The 17,458-nt window shown below is 39.9% G+C and overlaps 1 protein-coding gene across 4 annotated transcripts in view; it reads left to right on the top strand.

The window, feature by feature from the left end:
* ANKRD46 (ankyrin repeat domain 46) overlaps positions 1-6,220 on the top strand; it is a 34,686-nt gene extending 28,466 nt beyond the window's left edge. For all 4 annotated transcript variants that reach the window (XM_025870915.2, XM_073893050.1, XM_025870916.2 and 1 more), the window contains one exon: positions 4,211-6,220. In XM_025870915.2, the coding sequence (XP_025726700.1) occupies positions 4,211-4,427 (217 nt within the window). In that variant the 3' untranslated portion in view covers positions 4,428-6,220. The remainder of the gene's footprint in view (positions 1-4,210) is intronic.
* Positions 6,221-17,458: the final 11,238 nt, after the last annotated feature.

Genomic DNA, 17,458 nt, shown 5'->3' with positions numbered 1-17,458 from the left:
CGTGCCCACATGCACGTAATGTTCTCTTAGTCCCTGTGCAAGGAAGGCTGCAGTATTGTCAGCACAAGGGGGAAGAGGTGGTTAAGAGCTGGTTGTGGGGGAAGGAAGCAGGAGTTTGAGAATTTTAAGTGCAGGTCACAAGCCAAATGGAACTGCAGAAAGGAGGAGAAAGATAAGGCTAGAAACTTGGATAGTATTAGAAAAGACCAAAAAGGCCATTTCAAAGGCAGGAAAGCGGAGTGCTGAGGAAAAGTAAAACAGGAAGAAAGAAATGAAGATTTAGCACACAATTCAGTAATGTGAAAGTGAAAGTACACTTTCCCATGAGGTGGAACAAATGAAATTTGGGCTCCTGTAAGTAACTGATGCTAAGATGTAGTAACTGACAGGGTCTTCAGTATCTCGTCATTTCTCGTCTCGAAGCAGTTTACAACATGGTTCAGGGAGCTCTGCAAAGGTGACAAATCGTCTTTTCTCCTGGCCCCACTAGCTCCACAGGTAAAGTCCATAGTCCAGACTGAGTTGTACTAGCATGGAGTCTGGTTGATTGCCACGGAGTTTCAGCCTTCCAGATAATTACAAGGTAGGACAGATGATGAACCTACTATTGTCTCTTCCCAAAATCTTCAGTGGAATATATTTCAGGGGCCCTCATTAGCTGTTGACCCAGTAGCTTGACTGATCAGGACTTGGAAATAGGACCATATGGTCCACTTATACTGTTGGGATCATTGTTTCTATGAGTTCTAATTGAAATCCTCTATTTTTTTTTTTTTTTTATAGTTGACCCTTAATTTGATTCCTTTGTACTGGTGATTGCTTTCCTTCCTCTTCATTTGCTGGCTGGTACTCTTTGGGAACCATGAATTCCATTCTCAAGCTTAGGACTATTTGTTTAGATACTTTCAAGAACTTACTACTGTCCAAAGAAATTAGAGCTTTACTTCTAGAACGGTGCATGCTGGTCATGAGTTATCACTGAAAGCTGACAAGTAGATAAAATAAGCAAGAAGTCCAAGATATATTGGCAAGCCCTTTTCTCTCACCTGTGTACTCTGGATTGACGGAATGCCATAAGCAATATGGTTAACATTGAGTTTTCTATTATTTGTTAAAGATCGTGTTCTTCCAAAATAACTTGAAATTTATTTTCATAAATACTTTAAGCTTCTTTACCATGAAAAATGTCCAAGAATGTGTTTTTGCTCGGTATGTTCTGGGGACCTTGCTTGCTATATTTTGTGAATAGCCAGTGTCTTGGCACCTCCTTATCAGAAATATACTTTTTTTTCCCTTTATTATAGATTTATTTATTTTTTTAACTTTATCTTGCCTAGGTTGTGATTACTTACTAAGTAGTAGAAATAATGAGTCATTTGAGTTGCTCCGTATGAAATATTTACTCCTGCTTCTCTCATATACCTGTCATTTCCTTTAGCATAAGGATTTGTATTATTTATAGCATTGGGTAAAGCCAGTTCTTAAAAAAATTGAATTACTAATATTTGTACTCCTTGGCTGCCGTACCCCTCAGTATCATGGTAGACATGTGATGGTTGAAGTTTAAATTAAAAAACTTAAAGACAGCATCATTGGTCATTAGGGAAATACAGAGCAAAGCCATAGCGAGTTACCGCTTCATACCAGTAGGATGGCTGTAGTGAAAAAGATGGAATGACAACAAGTATTGGTGAGGTCGTGGAGAAACCGGAACCCTCGTACATTGCTGCTGGGAATGTAAAGTAGAGTAGCTGCTTTGGAAAACAGTCTGGCAGTTCTCAAAGAGCCACACAGAGTTACCATATGACCCAACAATTCCACTTTAGGTATATACCCAAGAAAATTGAAAACATGGATTCACACAAAAACTTGTACATGAATGTTTATAGCAGTATTATTTATAATACCCAAAGGTGGAAACCACCCAAAAGTCCATCTACTGATAAATGGATAAACAAAATGTCATCTCTGCATCTAGTGGAATATTCCGCCATAAAAAGGAATGAACTACTGATAGGTGCTACAACGTGGATGAGCTTTAAAAGCATCCTCCGTTAAAACACTTTCATTTAAAAAATAAATAAATAAAAGCATCCTCCGTAAAAGAAGCTGGTCAAAAAAGCCATATATTGTATAATTCTGTTTATATGAATTGTCCCCAGAATCGGCAAAAAGAAAGTAGGTTAGTGATTGCCAGGAGCTGATGGAAGGGGCAATGGGAAGTGATTGCTAAAGGGTACAGAGTTGATTATAGAGGTGATTAAATGTTCTGAAATCAGTGGAGATGGTTGTATAACTTTGTCAGTATACTAAAAACCACTGAATTGTACAAGATGAATTTTATATGTGAATTATACCAATAGAAAAAGGGAATAAAGCTTAATGGGATTGGCTAGTACGTGGCATTGTGGCAAAGCTGTGTGATGATTAGCAGAACATTAAGCAAGTTTTGAATGTACTTAGTATTTTCCATCACTCTTAGGATTCTCTGAGACATAACTTAAGGGCCTATAAATCAAGATGATGAAATTTTCCCACTCCCCCATATATCCCAAATTTAGTTTAGTTATTTTTAAATTTGTGGGTATAGGATGACAAAGACAGTGTAGATGACACACGTACAAAAAAAAATATTGCACACGCACATTCATTAGAAAACATTTCACTGGATAAGGTCACTATGGAAAATTCTGATTGGCAGAGCTTCATGAGCTCCTAGAGATTGCTCAGCTGAATCCTCATTTTATATCTAACATCTTTGAATATGAGATCACATCAACTCGGACATAGTCAATATATTTCATACAAGTCAAAATTAACCTCTCCTGAACTTCTTTTTATATTCATGGTATTATGTGTTTAAACCTTCCCAAAGTTCCAATCTTATTTTTGAACTTCAGTTTTCTTAAATTTTTGTATTCATGTAGACTCCCACTGAAAATGTCTTTTCTTATTTAGGGAATAAACATCTTTTAATATAGAAAGAAGAAAAGCTCAGGTATCGAACAGAGTGGCCTATTAGGAAGTCAGCTTCCTATGATGAGAGAAGACCTCTAATACTAGTAAATGCTGAAGGATGTCTGGTTAAGTGTCAAGAAGTAAAGTAAAATTGTGGATTAAATAAAATGCCAGTTTTTGCATGATGAACCAGACTGTAAGACACTTTTATTCTGTTTCCATTGTCCTATGCCCAGATGGTTGGAAGAATATGAAGAGAAAGGGTTTAGGAAGGGTGGTAAATTACCTTTTATAAGCAACAGATAGTTGATACATAGAATTATGGTCATTGTGGCATTAATCTAAATGATACCCTGTTATTGGACATGCATGTTGTGACATAACTGTGGGTGCTAATCCCTCTGAGCTTTGAATTCATCACAGTATGGCCGTCCGCATACCAAAGTCAGATACCCTGTTTTCTACTTGTAAGGGTCATATTTCTTGTTGATAGAGTTCTGAAAACCAGAATCAAGAGTCATTGTTTTTATGGCTTGTGGTACCTTATTTTCGACTAGATTCAGCCTTTATGCAGAAGTGAGATAAACCTATTTTGTATTATTGTACAAGATAGAACTGCCACCAGTTGGAGGAAGCTCTTAAGAAGAATTCCTAATGGCTAGGCCTGTTCAGATGTACAACAGACTGAGCTAAGTGTCTGTTTTTAGAGGATTACAGTTAAAGGAAGTAATTCCTTTATTGGTCAGATAATTGAACTGAGTTAATGAAAATTCCCTTTTAACTTTAAGATTCACACACGGTATAAAAGTGACTCTAAAAATCATTTACAGATTTACCCATCTTTGCTTATTTTCATTAACATGAATTCTTAAATTATGAATCTTTGTTTTGAATTCTTCTAAATTTAAAGTAACCACAGTTTGGTTACTTAGATACTAGGAGTTTGAAACAATTCATTTGACCTACAGTCAAGACTTCTGCTTGGGACCTTTTCATTAGAAAAGGATTTTTAACTCTGACTTTACTGGATACTAAACCAAGAAACATAATCATTGCAGCTTAATTGACAGTTGAAGGTAGATTACCAGGTACATACATCAATACATGAATGTATGAGAGCACATTTGTCAGTTTTCTTCTTGTAAATGTTGTGTCTTGTCTTTTCTAAGTAACGTGGTTGCTGTTGTATCTTTCTGAAATGGGTGGAATGTGTTGTTCATGCCCCTTTCCTTTGTCTTTGCTCCTTTCACAGTGCCATGGAAAGCCATTCTCTCCTCAATCCCAACCTGCAGCAAGGGGAAGGAGTCCTGTCCAGCTTCCGAACCACATGGCAGGAGTTTGTCGAGGACCTGGGCTTCTGGAGGGTGTTGCTCTTGATCTTTGTCATTGCTTTGCTGTCCCTTGGCATTGCATACTACGTGAGCGGGGTGCTCCCCTTCGTGGAGAACCAGCCTGAACTGGTGCATTAAAGGAGCCCACGGGGATGGGGCCAGTGCCTCTTTCCTGGCTTCCACTGTTTGTTCTGAGTTTCTCAAACGTTTTCTCTTAGTGCAAGGCAGTGAGGGCTGTACATTTTTTTCTTTGTGCATTTTTATGTATTGTAATCCTTTTCGAACAACGTGTTCATTTGAACTAACCACATACCATAGTCAAGTATACTTCATCCTAAAGCTACCTCTGACTCAGCCCGACTTGTTAGGAAAGCCTTCACATAGCCTTGTTTGATAAAAACATGGAGGTGACTGAAGAATGAAAGATAAAGGAAGAGACTAGGGAGTCTTGCTACAGAAACCTTACCCTAATATGGGACCAACTAAAGTGAAGTGCTCAAAGAGAGAAAGGTTTTCTTATGTGATTACCTTTTGTTAGTTGGTTGATTTAGGTTTTGTTTATTTTTGCAAGAGCCCCTTTTTTTCTTTTTCTTTTCTGGGAATAGGGGAGAGAATGAAACATTAAGCTTAAAACTTGAAGTGCTTTTTTCACATCCTGTATAGCAAACCAGTATGTGGGATTCTGTTTGGTTTATTTTAATATTTTCAAGTCTAGTTACAAACTGAACAGAACTTTTGAAAATGAGCTACATTTTCTTCAAAAACGATTGATTTGATATTTATTTGTTCATAGGATAGTTTTGATGGGGTTTTTTTTGTAAACTGCTTTGCTTGTTGTTAATATCTGTGAAAAAAGACCTTGAGTTCATTTTGTTCACTTTCCAGTTTCCCCTAGTGTTTATATCAAAGATCTCCTGTTCATCAAAAATATAGTCAGAAAACTCTTTTTCGACTCAGTAGTTAGCAGAGAAAGATAATTCTGACATCTGTCACTGTAATTCTGTAGTGCTATTATTGTGAAAAATTCAGTGCTACAGGCTAGCTGTGTTGTTACAACTGTAAAATAGTTGATAATTATTTCATTTTATATGAAATCCTGTTTAGAGGCCCTGTTAGAATTGTCTTAACAGTCTCATTCATATCAGTAATTCTCTGATGCAAGAGTGGATGGAGCATTTCTGAGGTAACAGTGCTGAGCACTACTGTACTGGGTGCCATCAGCTCTTTACGGATGGTAATATTATGTAAAGTGAAGTCTAGTCCCCAGACTGTATTGCAGCTTTCAGCCTCTTTTGTTAATGAGTCTGTTATGTATAAATCATATTCTTGAGTTTTTAAAAAGTATATAAAGAGTTGATAATTATTCACTGAGTATAGTCAGAAAATTGTAGTGAAAGAACTAATGGTTTTATTTTTTAGAACAAAGGTGTCTAAGCTACTGCTAATTGAATTGTTGCTACAGGTAGAAATTATACTTTAGAGTAGGATTGACATTTCTGTGATTCTTGTTGCTTCTTGCTATTTTCTCTTGTATTTATATATGTAGGATTGAGGTGTTTTCTTTCGTGTGGCTTTATCCTCTCTTAAAGAGCTGTTTAAAAATTCCTGATTTAACTGACTGCTTCAGGATCAGCTCACAGAGTCTTGTTTTTAGGGTAGAAACAAAATAAATCGTACTTGGTAAAATACAGCAAAATAAAAGCCGACTTTAGAATGGAGAACACTAGAACTCAAAATCAGAGTATATTCAGAATGAAAGCTTTGGAATTCACTTTATGTTTGTAAATCTTGATAAGCAGACTTGGTTAACATATATGTAAAGATACTGCATTTTTTAAAGATTTTAAGTGCTGATTTCTTTGTATTTTAATCTCTGCATTCAGCATTCAGTAATACTACCAATAAATGCATTTAGAGTATCTTAATCACAACCCATTTTCTTAGTGTGTCATTGTTTTCTTTTAATTTAGGGCTCTTTGTATTAGGTTGCAATTGCCAGTTTAAAAAAAGTTTTTTTCAAACCTGATGTAACAGGTATATTGAATTTCACATATGTTTGCCTTGTAAGTGCTCTGAAACGAATTTGGGTGAATTGCCTGTGGATTCAAGAGTGATGTTACCTACCATGATCAAGCACCTTTCTATTGCGTATTTTACTTAACATGCCTCATCTCATGCCATCGGTCAGCCCCCCGGCCCAAGCTACATTTTACCATTTTGTAAAGTGAGAAAACTGACACAGGGAGGGTTGTGACTTGTCCAGAGTCAGACAGATAGGTCATAGTAGAACAGGGATTCCAAGCTGAAGCTCTATCCCCAATTAGAAGTTTCTGTTTTCCTTCTGCCCCACTGTCTGTCATGCACCTGACAGTGAAGTCATCTAGAATCTTGCCTGCTGCCATCACAGCAATACATTACTAAATTTTCTACCCACATTCCTAAAAACTTTTCCTCCTCCTATAATGCACCATTTCCCACATCCTCTCAGTATTGCCAGCCTTTAAAATTAAAGGTCTAACTCTGGCATGTTCAGAAGACCTTCCCTAGTTAGCCTTGACAGCCCATTTCTCTGCCTCTTATTTCCTCATCAATTACCGTACTAAATAAACGTGTGGTTTTTTTTTTTCATTTGTCTCTAATTACAAGCTTCATGAGAGCAGGGGCTTAATCCATGTTACTACCCATTTGTCCACAGTGCCTCCTATGTTGTGTAGAACTCTTTGTACACACATATTGACAGTATTACTTTTTCACCTGTAGCTATATTTTTTCTTTTTAGATTTAAAAGCTTTTTACCTTTCACGTGTTCTAACAGATTGCATGTGTGAACTGTGTTGGTCATTCTTCTTCCATGGTATGCCTGTTGGCTTGATGGAAGAATTGCACGGTCATGAACGGTGTAGCTCCTTTACATAAGAGCATGCAGGCTCATTTACCATAGGTTTAAAAAAAAAAAAAGTATAATTGGTGTATACTTGGTATAGAAGTCCGGGAACAATATTCACCTTTTGTTGTTTTGGGTTTTGTTTTTTTGTTTTTTTTTCAACCAGGCCTTATTCTTTGTCTTGCGAAGTTGTTCATGTATGTATCAAAGTGCTTTCAGTTGCAGGAAACCAAAACCCAAATTAAAAGTGGTTTAAACCATAGGAAATTACTGATGGATGTAACTGGAAGTCTCGAGGTAGAGCAGACCCCCAAGGGTGACAGTCCGAATTTACCTGTTTTCCTGTGCTTCTGGCTCTGCCCTCCTGCTTGTTCGCTTCATCCTCCAGCTACTTCTGAGATGAGTTTAGAATTCTCAGTCCTCACATCCACTTGTAACCATGAAGAGAAAAAGAAAGAGACTGTCTTTCCTGGTGATTTTCTCCTAGGAAACTTCCTGCCAGGCCCCCAGCAAACTTCCTCTGTGTTTCATTGGCTGACATTACGTCACGTTCCCTATTCTCAAACCAACCATGGCCCTGCCCTGACAGTGAAGCCTGGATTGATGAGCCAGTTATTGGTGAGGGTGGGAGTGGTAGAACTCGTGATTGGCTTGGAGCAATGGTTTTAGAAATGATTGGAGGTACTGCTGGCAATCCCTGGGCAGGGCCAGAGATGCTTTATGTCCCACAGCACATGGGAAGGTGTAGCACGACAAAGAATTGTTCCATATGTCATGATTCTTGAATGTTCTGTTGAACATTCAAAAAAAAAAAAAACTTAGTTACCTGAGCCTTAAACCCAAATCCGTTTTTTTATAGAGTTTTAACATATACTGAATTTTCCAAGAATACAACCATGAGATCAGTAAGGGAAGATTCTACTTTATTTTGTTAAAACTTGACCAAGAACTGCACCTGTCTCAAAGAATCTTGTTACCAGTGCTGCTGGTTATAATTGAGTTAGCAACACAGTTCTGTATATAGGTACTGATAACTTTATTGCTTCTTGTGTGGCTGTGCCTATGCATTTATATATCAAAATACTCGTTTTATTATCCATTACTTTCCCTTTATTTTGCCTTTATATTACATGACTTATATGAAATCATCATATTGATTTTAGCAATTGTTACTTTTATCTGGGACTCATATTCATACTATACCTTCTCTCATTTGGTCATCTTGATGTACCTTTTCCAAATAGTTTATCTTAGAGGGTACACCAGGAAATAGCATTTCTCAAAGTTAATAGAACACTGGGTGTGGGGTGCGGGGAGAAGAAGTCAGCATCTGGTTAAACTACCCTTTAAAATTGTTCGGTTCCAGGGCACCTGGGTGGCTCAGTCTGTTAAACATCTGCCTTTGGCTCAGGTCATGATCCTGGGGTCCTGGGATCTTGGGGTCCTGAGCAGGGAGCCTGCTTCTCTCTGCCCCTCCCCCTGCTTGTGCTCTCTCGCTCTCTCTTGAATAAATAAGTAAAATCTTAAAAATAAAAATAAAAAATAAAATTGTTCAAATCCAAACAGTTCCAACTGTGCTGATCAAAGTAGAACTCTGGGATCAAGCCCATTTCTTTGTGCTCTGAAGTAGCTTCAAAGCAGTTTCCTAGGGATGATCTTGGCCTTGCCATGGATACCTCCTTGGCTTCCCTCATAGCACAGATAGGTGGGCATTCTGTTGAGCCACCTTGGACTTTGCACATCAGAAATGGAGGTCCACAGCCCAAGGCATAGGGGCTGTGTTTACATGGCAGTGGAGGTGGCCACTCTCCAGTTAGATGTCAAGGAATACAATCTGGAGTCCTTGTTGCCAAATGCCAATCAAAAACTTATAATGGTATTTAGAGAATATTCCTTGGAAGATATTTATAGATCAGTACTATTCAAACTTTCTGAAATTTCTGTATCTGTGCTGTCCAGTGCAGTTATTTCAATTAAATTAGAAATTTAGTTGTTCATTAGCAGAGTTATCTGAGCCTAAAACCCAAATCCCATTTTACATTTGAGAGCAAAACTATCCACATTTCTAGTGCTCTATAGCCACAAGAGGCTATTGTATTGAATAGCACAGATTCTTGCAGAAATAGTTTTGGACAGCACTGTTCTAAAAATCTATGGGGTCAAGTCAGATCAGTGTAGAGCTAGATACTGAATTGTATTATGGCAGTACCAACCCCAATTACTTCTGCTAAGCTCTTCATTAATAAGTGGTAACACTATACAATGCTTATTAACTTGCTTAATCTTTGCAAATTGCTGTTGTTATCCCCACCTCACAGTTACAGAAACTAAGGCACTTGAGCCAGGTCGGAATAACCTGCCCAAGGTCACACAGCAAAGCTGGGATTTGCACTCGGACAGCGTAGGACTGGAGTCTCTCCTAACCATCGTGCTGTGATGTCTCTCTCTGCTTGGCTGTGATGCCATCATTTTCAAGTAAGAATTGTCTTGAGTACTAGCCCTGTGTACCCACCCACTGCATCTACTTAAGGAAAGTTACTGAGGATGCTGTTGGCATAATTCTTTATTTTTTTCATGTCCAAATTGGTCTAAGGATCGATTTAATAATAAGCTGACTTAGGGTAGTTCCAACTTGAGATGTACAAAGACCCGCAAAGAGGAGCTTTTGCTTATTCCACTGCAAGCAACTGCATTTCCACTCAGCTTTTGCTTTCATCTTATTTTCTCTATGAATTATGTAATTGATCAGGTAGACTTCCTCATTCATACGGGATGTTGGAAAGCTTAATGCCAAATTTGGGTTCCACTAGAAGCAGTTGTAATGTAGGCCGTTAATGGTGATTTATTAGAACCTCATTCCTGGCTTCTTTTGTATGCTCATCTTTTGTTTTATTTTCCTGTTGGAAATGTTTGCTTTTTATTTATGCAATTCTGTATTATTTAAGCCCCCTTAATTTATTTTTGGATCATGATAGGGGATGATAGATAGTTATTTTTATTAGTATGAATTGATAGGACTACTATAAAACTGTCAGTTTCTGGAAACTAACAGCAGAAAATGCACTGACCTTTTGCAATGGGAAACAGTAGTTTGTTGCCTCCTATTCAAAATACAATTATTTCAGCCCCTAAGAAACAAAAATAGGTTTCTGGCATAGCTGCAGTTGTTAGTTTACCTTATTCATATGTCTCTCTGTTCCAAAAAAGAATTTAAGTTCTGCTGAATAAGCAGGTGGTATTCTAAACTATGGAAATCGAATGTCCTGGTTCTCTTCTAGCATTCTGATGAATCATGTGAGTGAAGCCTGAAAAATGAACATTATAACAAGTTACTATAATCACAAAATTTTAGAGATGAAGGGACATTAGGAGTCATCTAGGGAGGGGAAAAAGACCAATAGGGATGGAATGGTCCCACAAGTAAGAAAGGGGCAGAACGGTTTTCTGAATCCAGATCTAGTGTATTACTCTTACCACACTTCCCCTTACCCACATCTCCAGCTTCCCCATAGGCTATTGGAAATGTTACTTAAAAATACAAGTATCTGGTGTTAGATACATAAATAGAAACTTTCTTGCCACGGTGTTTTTGGTACTTAAATAGTTAACCAAAATACTGATCTAATCAGTAAGTTGATCATGTCATAAGCCAAGAATGTATTTTTCTGTAACCCCCAGTCTATTTGTTTATGGGAGAATCATCATAAACCTATCATCTTCTCTTGATAAACACTTTGAGAAATCTTTCACTTCTCAAAAAAAAAAAAAAAAAAATCCACATCAGATAATGCACGTTCTCTGTAAAGCACCTTACACCATGGAAATGCTATGGGGAAGCTAAGCAGAAGGCCCCAGAGTTTCCATCAGAGGCATGGCGTTGCCAGTTTCTCACTGGTCAGCCACAGTACTTTTTCTTATTAGAACAACTATTTCTTCAATCCCGTCGTCTGCTGTATACTTTTAATTCAAAGTAGGGGGTTGATGGCGGCAGGACTAGTATAAAATGCCCTGCTTGATGGTGCTTCACACAGCCGTTCACCACTTGGTTCTCTCGTGTATCAGACGTGTCTTAATGCGTGTCAAATGAGCTCTTCAGTACTTGTTCCCATGTATCCTTTCCCACATCTTTGGTAGTATTTTTTTTTTTAAGATTTTATTTATTTATTTGAGAGAGAGAATGAGAGAGAGAGAGCGCACATGAGAGGAGGGAGGGTCAGAGGGAGAAGCAGACTCCCTGCTGAGCAGGGAGCCCGATGTGGGACTCGATCCCGGGACTGCAGGATCATGACCTGAGCCGAAGGCAGTCGCTTAACCAACTGAGCCACCCAGGCGCCCCTTTGGTAGTATTTTTTTAAAAAGCAGTGAGAAATGAGTGAAGATAGGAGAAAATGAGTGAAGATAGGAGAATAACCCACAGTCAGAAGAAAACTATCATTGTATCTACTTAGGAATCACTCACTTAGGGGTGGTCACCAGTAGATTCTTCTTGCCCCCTTTTTCTTCCTAAAGGTTTTGTTTTTAATCTAGGTTATTTTTTTTCATGTCCAAATTGGTCTAAGGATCAATTTAATAATAAGCTGACTTAGGGTAATTCCAACTTGAGATGTACAATAGTTAATCTACTCTTGAGAAAAAAAATAATGGATTAATTTTTTATTTGTAGGAATCATCACAAGTTAATGTGTGCATATATTATTTTATGGACAAACCTATTTCAGCAAATTTCAGTTGTTTATCTTTCTCTTTTTCACAGTATTCTTCTTTGTGCTTTTAAAATTGTATGGCATGCAACGTTAGCTCTACAGAATACTTGTGTGTTTTTGTATGTGTCCATAAGCCATAAAACCTTTTTGGAGGTTAAAGAACAATTGTCAGCCTACTTCTCTTGCATCTTCATGGTGCAAATGGCAAGTATTTAGTAAGTGTGGCATTGCGAGTTAGTTATTTCTTCCTATAATTGGGCTAGGAGAAGGTTATTCTCTGTCACAATAAAAATTAATGTTCCCTTTCTTTGGGGATTAATTTCTAAATTTGAAGACTCTGGGTCAGAGTTGGCTGGGCTGTTTCACTGAAATTTCAGCCCTGAAGAAACAAAAATAGGTTTTGGAATAGTTTCTAGGTCACTGGCACAGAAAGCTGGCAAAAAGCTATAACTTACTTTGGATAGTCCTAGTTAGTACAATTCCATCAGCACAGGCTGTTCTTTTAGCCTGTGACTCAAGTTTAGGAGAAAATAAAATGTAGGGATCCCCAAATTCTTACTGTGTAGTAAATATTTAGGCTTGGATTCTCCTGTATTTTAGTAGAACCCCTGACTTGAGGGGAGGGAGACATAATCAGATGTCAGTTCTATATTTTACCTTACTGAACTATTCACATTCATCTGTTATTTTAGCTTATGTTCCAGTTCTGGATCAGACAGTGGAGGCTGTGGTTATACTGAAAAGCATGCAGACTTGGGAGGTGATAGATCTCAGCTGTACTTAGTGTGGACTGACCTTGGTTAAATAATGTAAGCTTTCTAAACCTCTGTCCTCATCTGTAAAACAATACCTACCTCACAGACTTAACAATGAATAAAAATAACTTGAGTGCTGTGTGCCTGCAAGTATGTGTGCCTGGCCCTATAAATGTTGATAGTGGTGTTATTCCCATAAAGAAAACAAGGCTTAAAAAATTTAGTATGTTTCCTGAGGTCATGGAGTAGACCAAACCAAGAGTCTATCTAATTCTGACGATTTTGTGCGTAGCCATTAGAACATGGTGCTTCTCCCATTAAGTGAGTCACCATATCTGAAAGTATTTGATACTCAGTATAGGGACTCAATATAAGTTCTCCTTTTCTCTTGGCAGAATAAATTGTGTGGTTTATTGATTGAACTCTCGCTTTTTATGTGCAAATGATCTACACATCACATAATTTCTGATTTGCTGAGGAAGCTTTAATAACTATTTTATTTTTTTAAAGATTTTATTTATTTATTTGACAGAGAGAGAGACAGCGAGAGAGGGAACACAAGCAGGGGGAGTGGGAGAGGGAGAAGCAGGCCTCCCGTCGAGCAGGGAGCCCGACGCGGGGCTCGATCCCAGGACCCTGGGATCATGACCTGAGCCGAAGGCAGACGCTTAAAGACTGAGCCACCCAGGCACCCCAATAACTGCTTTATTAATTAAAACTCCTATCCATGATTCTTCATACCTGCAGCCTTATAAGAGCTCGTAGAACCTTCCAGGCATCATCTCATTAGCTCTGGCTGCCCTTTCTCGATAAAGGAACTTCTCAGCCACAAAGAGAAAGCCCAGAGATCTCTCCAGTGACAGGAAGAAGGAAAATGCTCAGGTTCATGACTGCTGGACTGTCCATTCTCAAGTTTACATTGAGAAGAGACGTGTACCTTTTAAACCAACTATGAAGCTGTAAAATGCCAAATGCACACCATGTAGGACTGAAGAGGATGATTTTCATTGAGTTCCATGAAAAAAGATCTGGATGTGGGTAGCCACGTTGACTATATTCTTTGAAAAGGGGTTCTTCTAATAGAACTACTTTTGAAGATAACAGAGTAAATGAGAGTCATGGAAGCTTATATTTTCTTTCTAGTTGAGCTCTTTTTTCTGTTTAAGAAGCGTGATATTTTTCTCTCATGATTTTTGTATCTGCGATTATGTTGGCTGTGTCAGATCCCCAGAGATGTGGTGACATCATCTTGCCTAATTACAAAAATGTTTTAATGGCTGAGCTTAGAAACCCACTATACTTCTTATGATCTTCAAAAAGTATGTGTTGGTCACATGAACTGGGAATGCACTAGATTTTCATTTAAACCTTGAGCCATACTGGAATTCCCATTCTGGAAAGTGGCAGTCCCAGGCCCCAACACAGGAGCTCTGCCCTATCTTATTTCCCCTTTGACAAACCCTACACCCTTCCAAGGCCTTCCCTGCCCTAGTCTTGAGCTGCAGTTAGAAGAGAGAGAGACTTGAAAAGCAAGGAGTTCTTGTTCTTTTGGTCCTGACTCAAAGAATGCTATAAAAAGAACTCCCAGCCCGCAAAATTAACGATTCTCTTTGGACAGACTAAACATCTGATCCTCCTCACCTCCTCAGAATACAACTTCTATTTAATCAGAAGTCTTATTAGAAAGAAATCATTTCAAATTCAGAGTTAAATGGGTAAACCCCTTTTCTCCTGCTGATTGAGATTCTTTGTCGTCGTTAATAGAGCCCTGTTACTCAACACCGGGGCCTAACTTTGGTTCGCTGGCTTACAACTGCTCAAATAGCATTTCCAGCTGTGGAATAAATACAGGCGGTCAACTTATTTCACACGTCAGCCTTTTAAAATATGTATGGATGTATGATGTTTATTAATAATTTAATTCAGATAAAATAAGTTAGACCATCTGTTGATTTTGGGGCTTCTGAGTTGCAAGAATAGGTATGAAGGGATGAGTTATAAGATGCCCCACCTTCAGCATTCCAAGGGAAACACACACACATAAACACACAACTTGGTCTCTCTATCTCACTGTTTGCCAGGTTTATATGAAAACAATAAACAAGGCACACCTTTCTACAGACACCCTCTATTTGTGATTGGGAGACAGAATGGCTTAGTGGGTAAGCATGTGGGCCTTGGAGTCAGACCTGGCTATGGATCCCAAGCCTACCACTGTAGTGGAGTGGCCTTGGGCAGGTTACCTACCCTTCTTCCCTAGTCTCAGCTTCCTCTGTTAGATGAAAATAGTAACACTAACCAGAGACTCAAATGAGATAAAGTATGTAAAATGCTGGGTGCAGGTTCTGGTAACTCTCAGTTATTAGTGTATTTATGTGATTCCTTCCCTTTAGGCTAACCACTACCTAGAACTGTGCCAGCCCCCAACACTATGCTTTAGGAAGCATTTATTTGCAGAAAGGACAACTTCTGTTCTCTTTAATTGGTCAGGCCCTCAGGCACTGGCTGATTGGCTTCCCGGATGACTGAATGGCTTCCTCTCTTCTTTGAGCTTTCTTTAAATAATACCTTAATTATTAGCTCAAGAGGAGGTTCACCCCAATCTCTGCCCATCTCCCTGAACCTTCCCTGCAGGAAGCCCAGGACATTTGAGGACCTATAGAGCACTTCCCTCTGAATATTGAAAGATCTAAGGGCAAGAACTGGAGAAGCAGGGCCTGTGCTTGCCAGGCCCAGACATTCATTCTCTTATTTGGTCCCAGTGCATCTCTGTAGGGTAGCAGAACTGGGATTTTTTACCCTCCCCACTTCTATAGAGGAGGAAACTGAGGCCTGGAAGCTTTGCAAGACAAGACAGAAGTGGAGTTCCGACCATTTAACCCAGGTCCATGCTCTCTGTACCTGGCTATTATCCCCGAGCTTCAGAGGCCAAGAAAGGAGGGACACAGACGTCACTATCCCTGTGCCCATGTCGTCCCCATCATGACTGTGTTGTGGAGCCTCAACTCCGGAGCTCTGCAGTTAGAGAAGAAGCAGAGACCTCCCCACCAGGCCCCTCCTGTCCCGTCCTGCCCTGCAGTCCGTCTGGCACACCTGTGGCCCTCCCAGTTCCTCCAGCGAGCCCAGAGGACCATCCCCTCTGCTGAGGCAGGATGCGACCTCCACAAGGCAGATCACATCCATTTGATCTTGAACAAAAAGCTGCAACCGTTTCTGAAATGACAACTCCCCGGCGGGTGATGTCATGCTGTTTTGTCTCCATGGACTGTGGGGATCTGATTTCAGTTGTGAAGAAAAATGGTCTGGGGAAAAAAGTTACTTCATTCGGAAAATTCCGAGAAGCCATAAATACAGTTTGCAGCTGATGAAAGCACATTCACAGGCAGACAATGGCTTTGGGATGGAAGAAGAGCCCTCTCGAGAGGCCAGGCCCTTCACCCCCACCCACGGCCAGCAGTGGCCCTGCTTCTCCCCAGCTTCTGGCAAGATTGAGAGCAATCCCTCTGTCCGCTGAGGAGACTCTCCACCCCCCAGGGGCAAGGCAACTAGGGACAGGTTTTCCCTGGTTCTCATCCTAAATTTCCTCCTGCCCAGTTCACTCCTGGAGCATCTTGTGCAGCTGTGTCTACCTCCCTGTCCGAAATGGCCGACCTGCACTTCTGAGGTCTGAAAGCAAATTAAAAATAACATTTTGTTTTGTTGTTTTCATTTCTTACTCACTTTCTAACCTTGCAATCTCTCTTGAATCTTTTTCACTTTGCATATTCTTTTCTCTTTTTCCTATAGTTGGCACAGTAAGAAAGGGAGAAAACAGAGGATGGAATTCTATTTTGCTTTTCATAAGAAATTTAAGAGTATAATTCCTAGTCCAGATCCTCAGGCCTGAGTCAGGAAGGAATAACCATTGCCAGGAAAGACCAGAGGCAGAGAGCTTAGAACTGGGGGTAAGTTTTCAAGAGATGTTGCATCCCTCTGCCTAGCTCCCCCCCCCCCCCCCACCTCAATAATATAAAAACAACATGGCAGGATTATAGAATTTGGGAAGATCAGAGAAAGTTTTCCTAATCCAGTCCTTCCTTCCATCATTGTGTCTTCTGGTGCCAGGTCCCTAGGTCACTGAGCCCCTCATTCTGTCTTCCCTATTCCCACAACCCCCAGCTTTGGGGCGCCCTTCTCTTGGGGCGCCCTTCTCTGGCCTCCAAGAAGTCCATGGTCTTCCCAGACCAGTGGGAGCTGGTTTTTCCTGAAACTCACCCACAGCCTCTGATTTCCATGCCAAAACTGGTTTCTAGAGACAATGAGCCCCTTGCGTTTAGTCCTGAGAAGAGGAATTCCTTCCCTTTGGCCCTCAGCCTGGGTGCCTCCCACACAGGTCTGCCCCGAGTACCTGCAGCCCCACCAGCTGCCCATCTACAGGTCTGAGCTGGGCCATTGTGGTGCAGACACCGCCCCAAGCATGGCAGGCCCCACCCGCTTCCTGCCTCCACCCTGTGAGCCTCAATGACCTGCCAGGCCACAGGTTCAGGCTCTTGGAGAGTCTAGTTCCTGGAGCAGGTGCAAGTACAGTGTCAGAGGAACCTTGAGAGGAGACCGCATGTGTCCTTTGGGGGGCTCTCAGTCCCTCAGGCACAGCATCACCAGATGATGGAAGAATAAAAACAAAGCCAAAGCTTCTTAAAAAGTCCCCATTAACCCAATTAATCAAATCCTGAAGGGGCTTTTGCCTTAATGGAATTTGACTATATCTCAATAGTACTTGAAATAAAAAAAATCAGTTCACATTTAGGAAGTGTGGATTTTAAGCTCCTGGGATTTGATTTCTAGACG

Source organism: Callorhinus ursinus, unplaced genomic scaffold (genome assembly GCF_003265705.2).
Source record: "Callorhinus ursinus isolate GAN/ISIS: 27379988/994484 unplaced genomic scaffold, GSC_fseal_2.0 scaffold5, whole genome shotgun sequence".
NCBI classification, from domain to species: domain Eukaryota; kingdom Metazoa; phylum Chordata; class Mammalia; order Carnivora; family Otariidae; genus Callorhinus; species Callorhinus ursinus.
The sequence above is the reverse complement of the archived record's forward strand: the minus strand, read 5'-3'. Positions and strand labels throughout refer to the sequence as shown.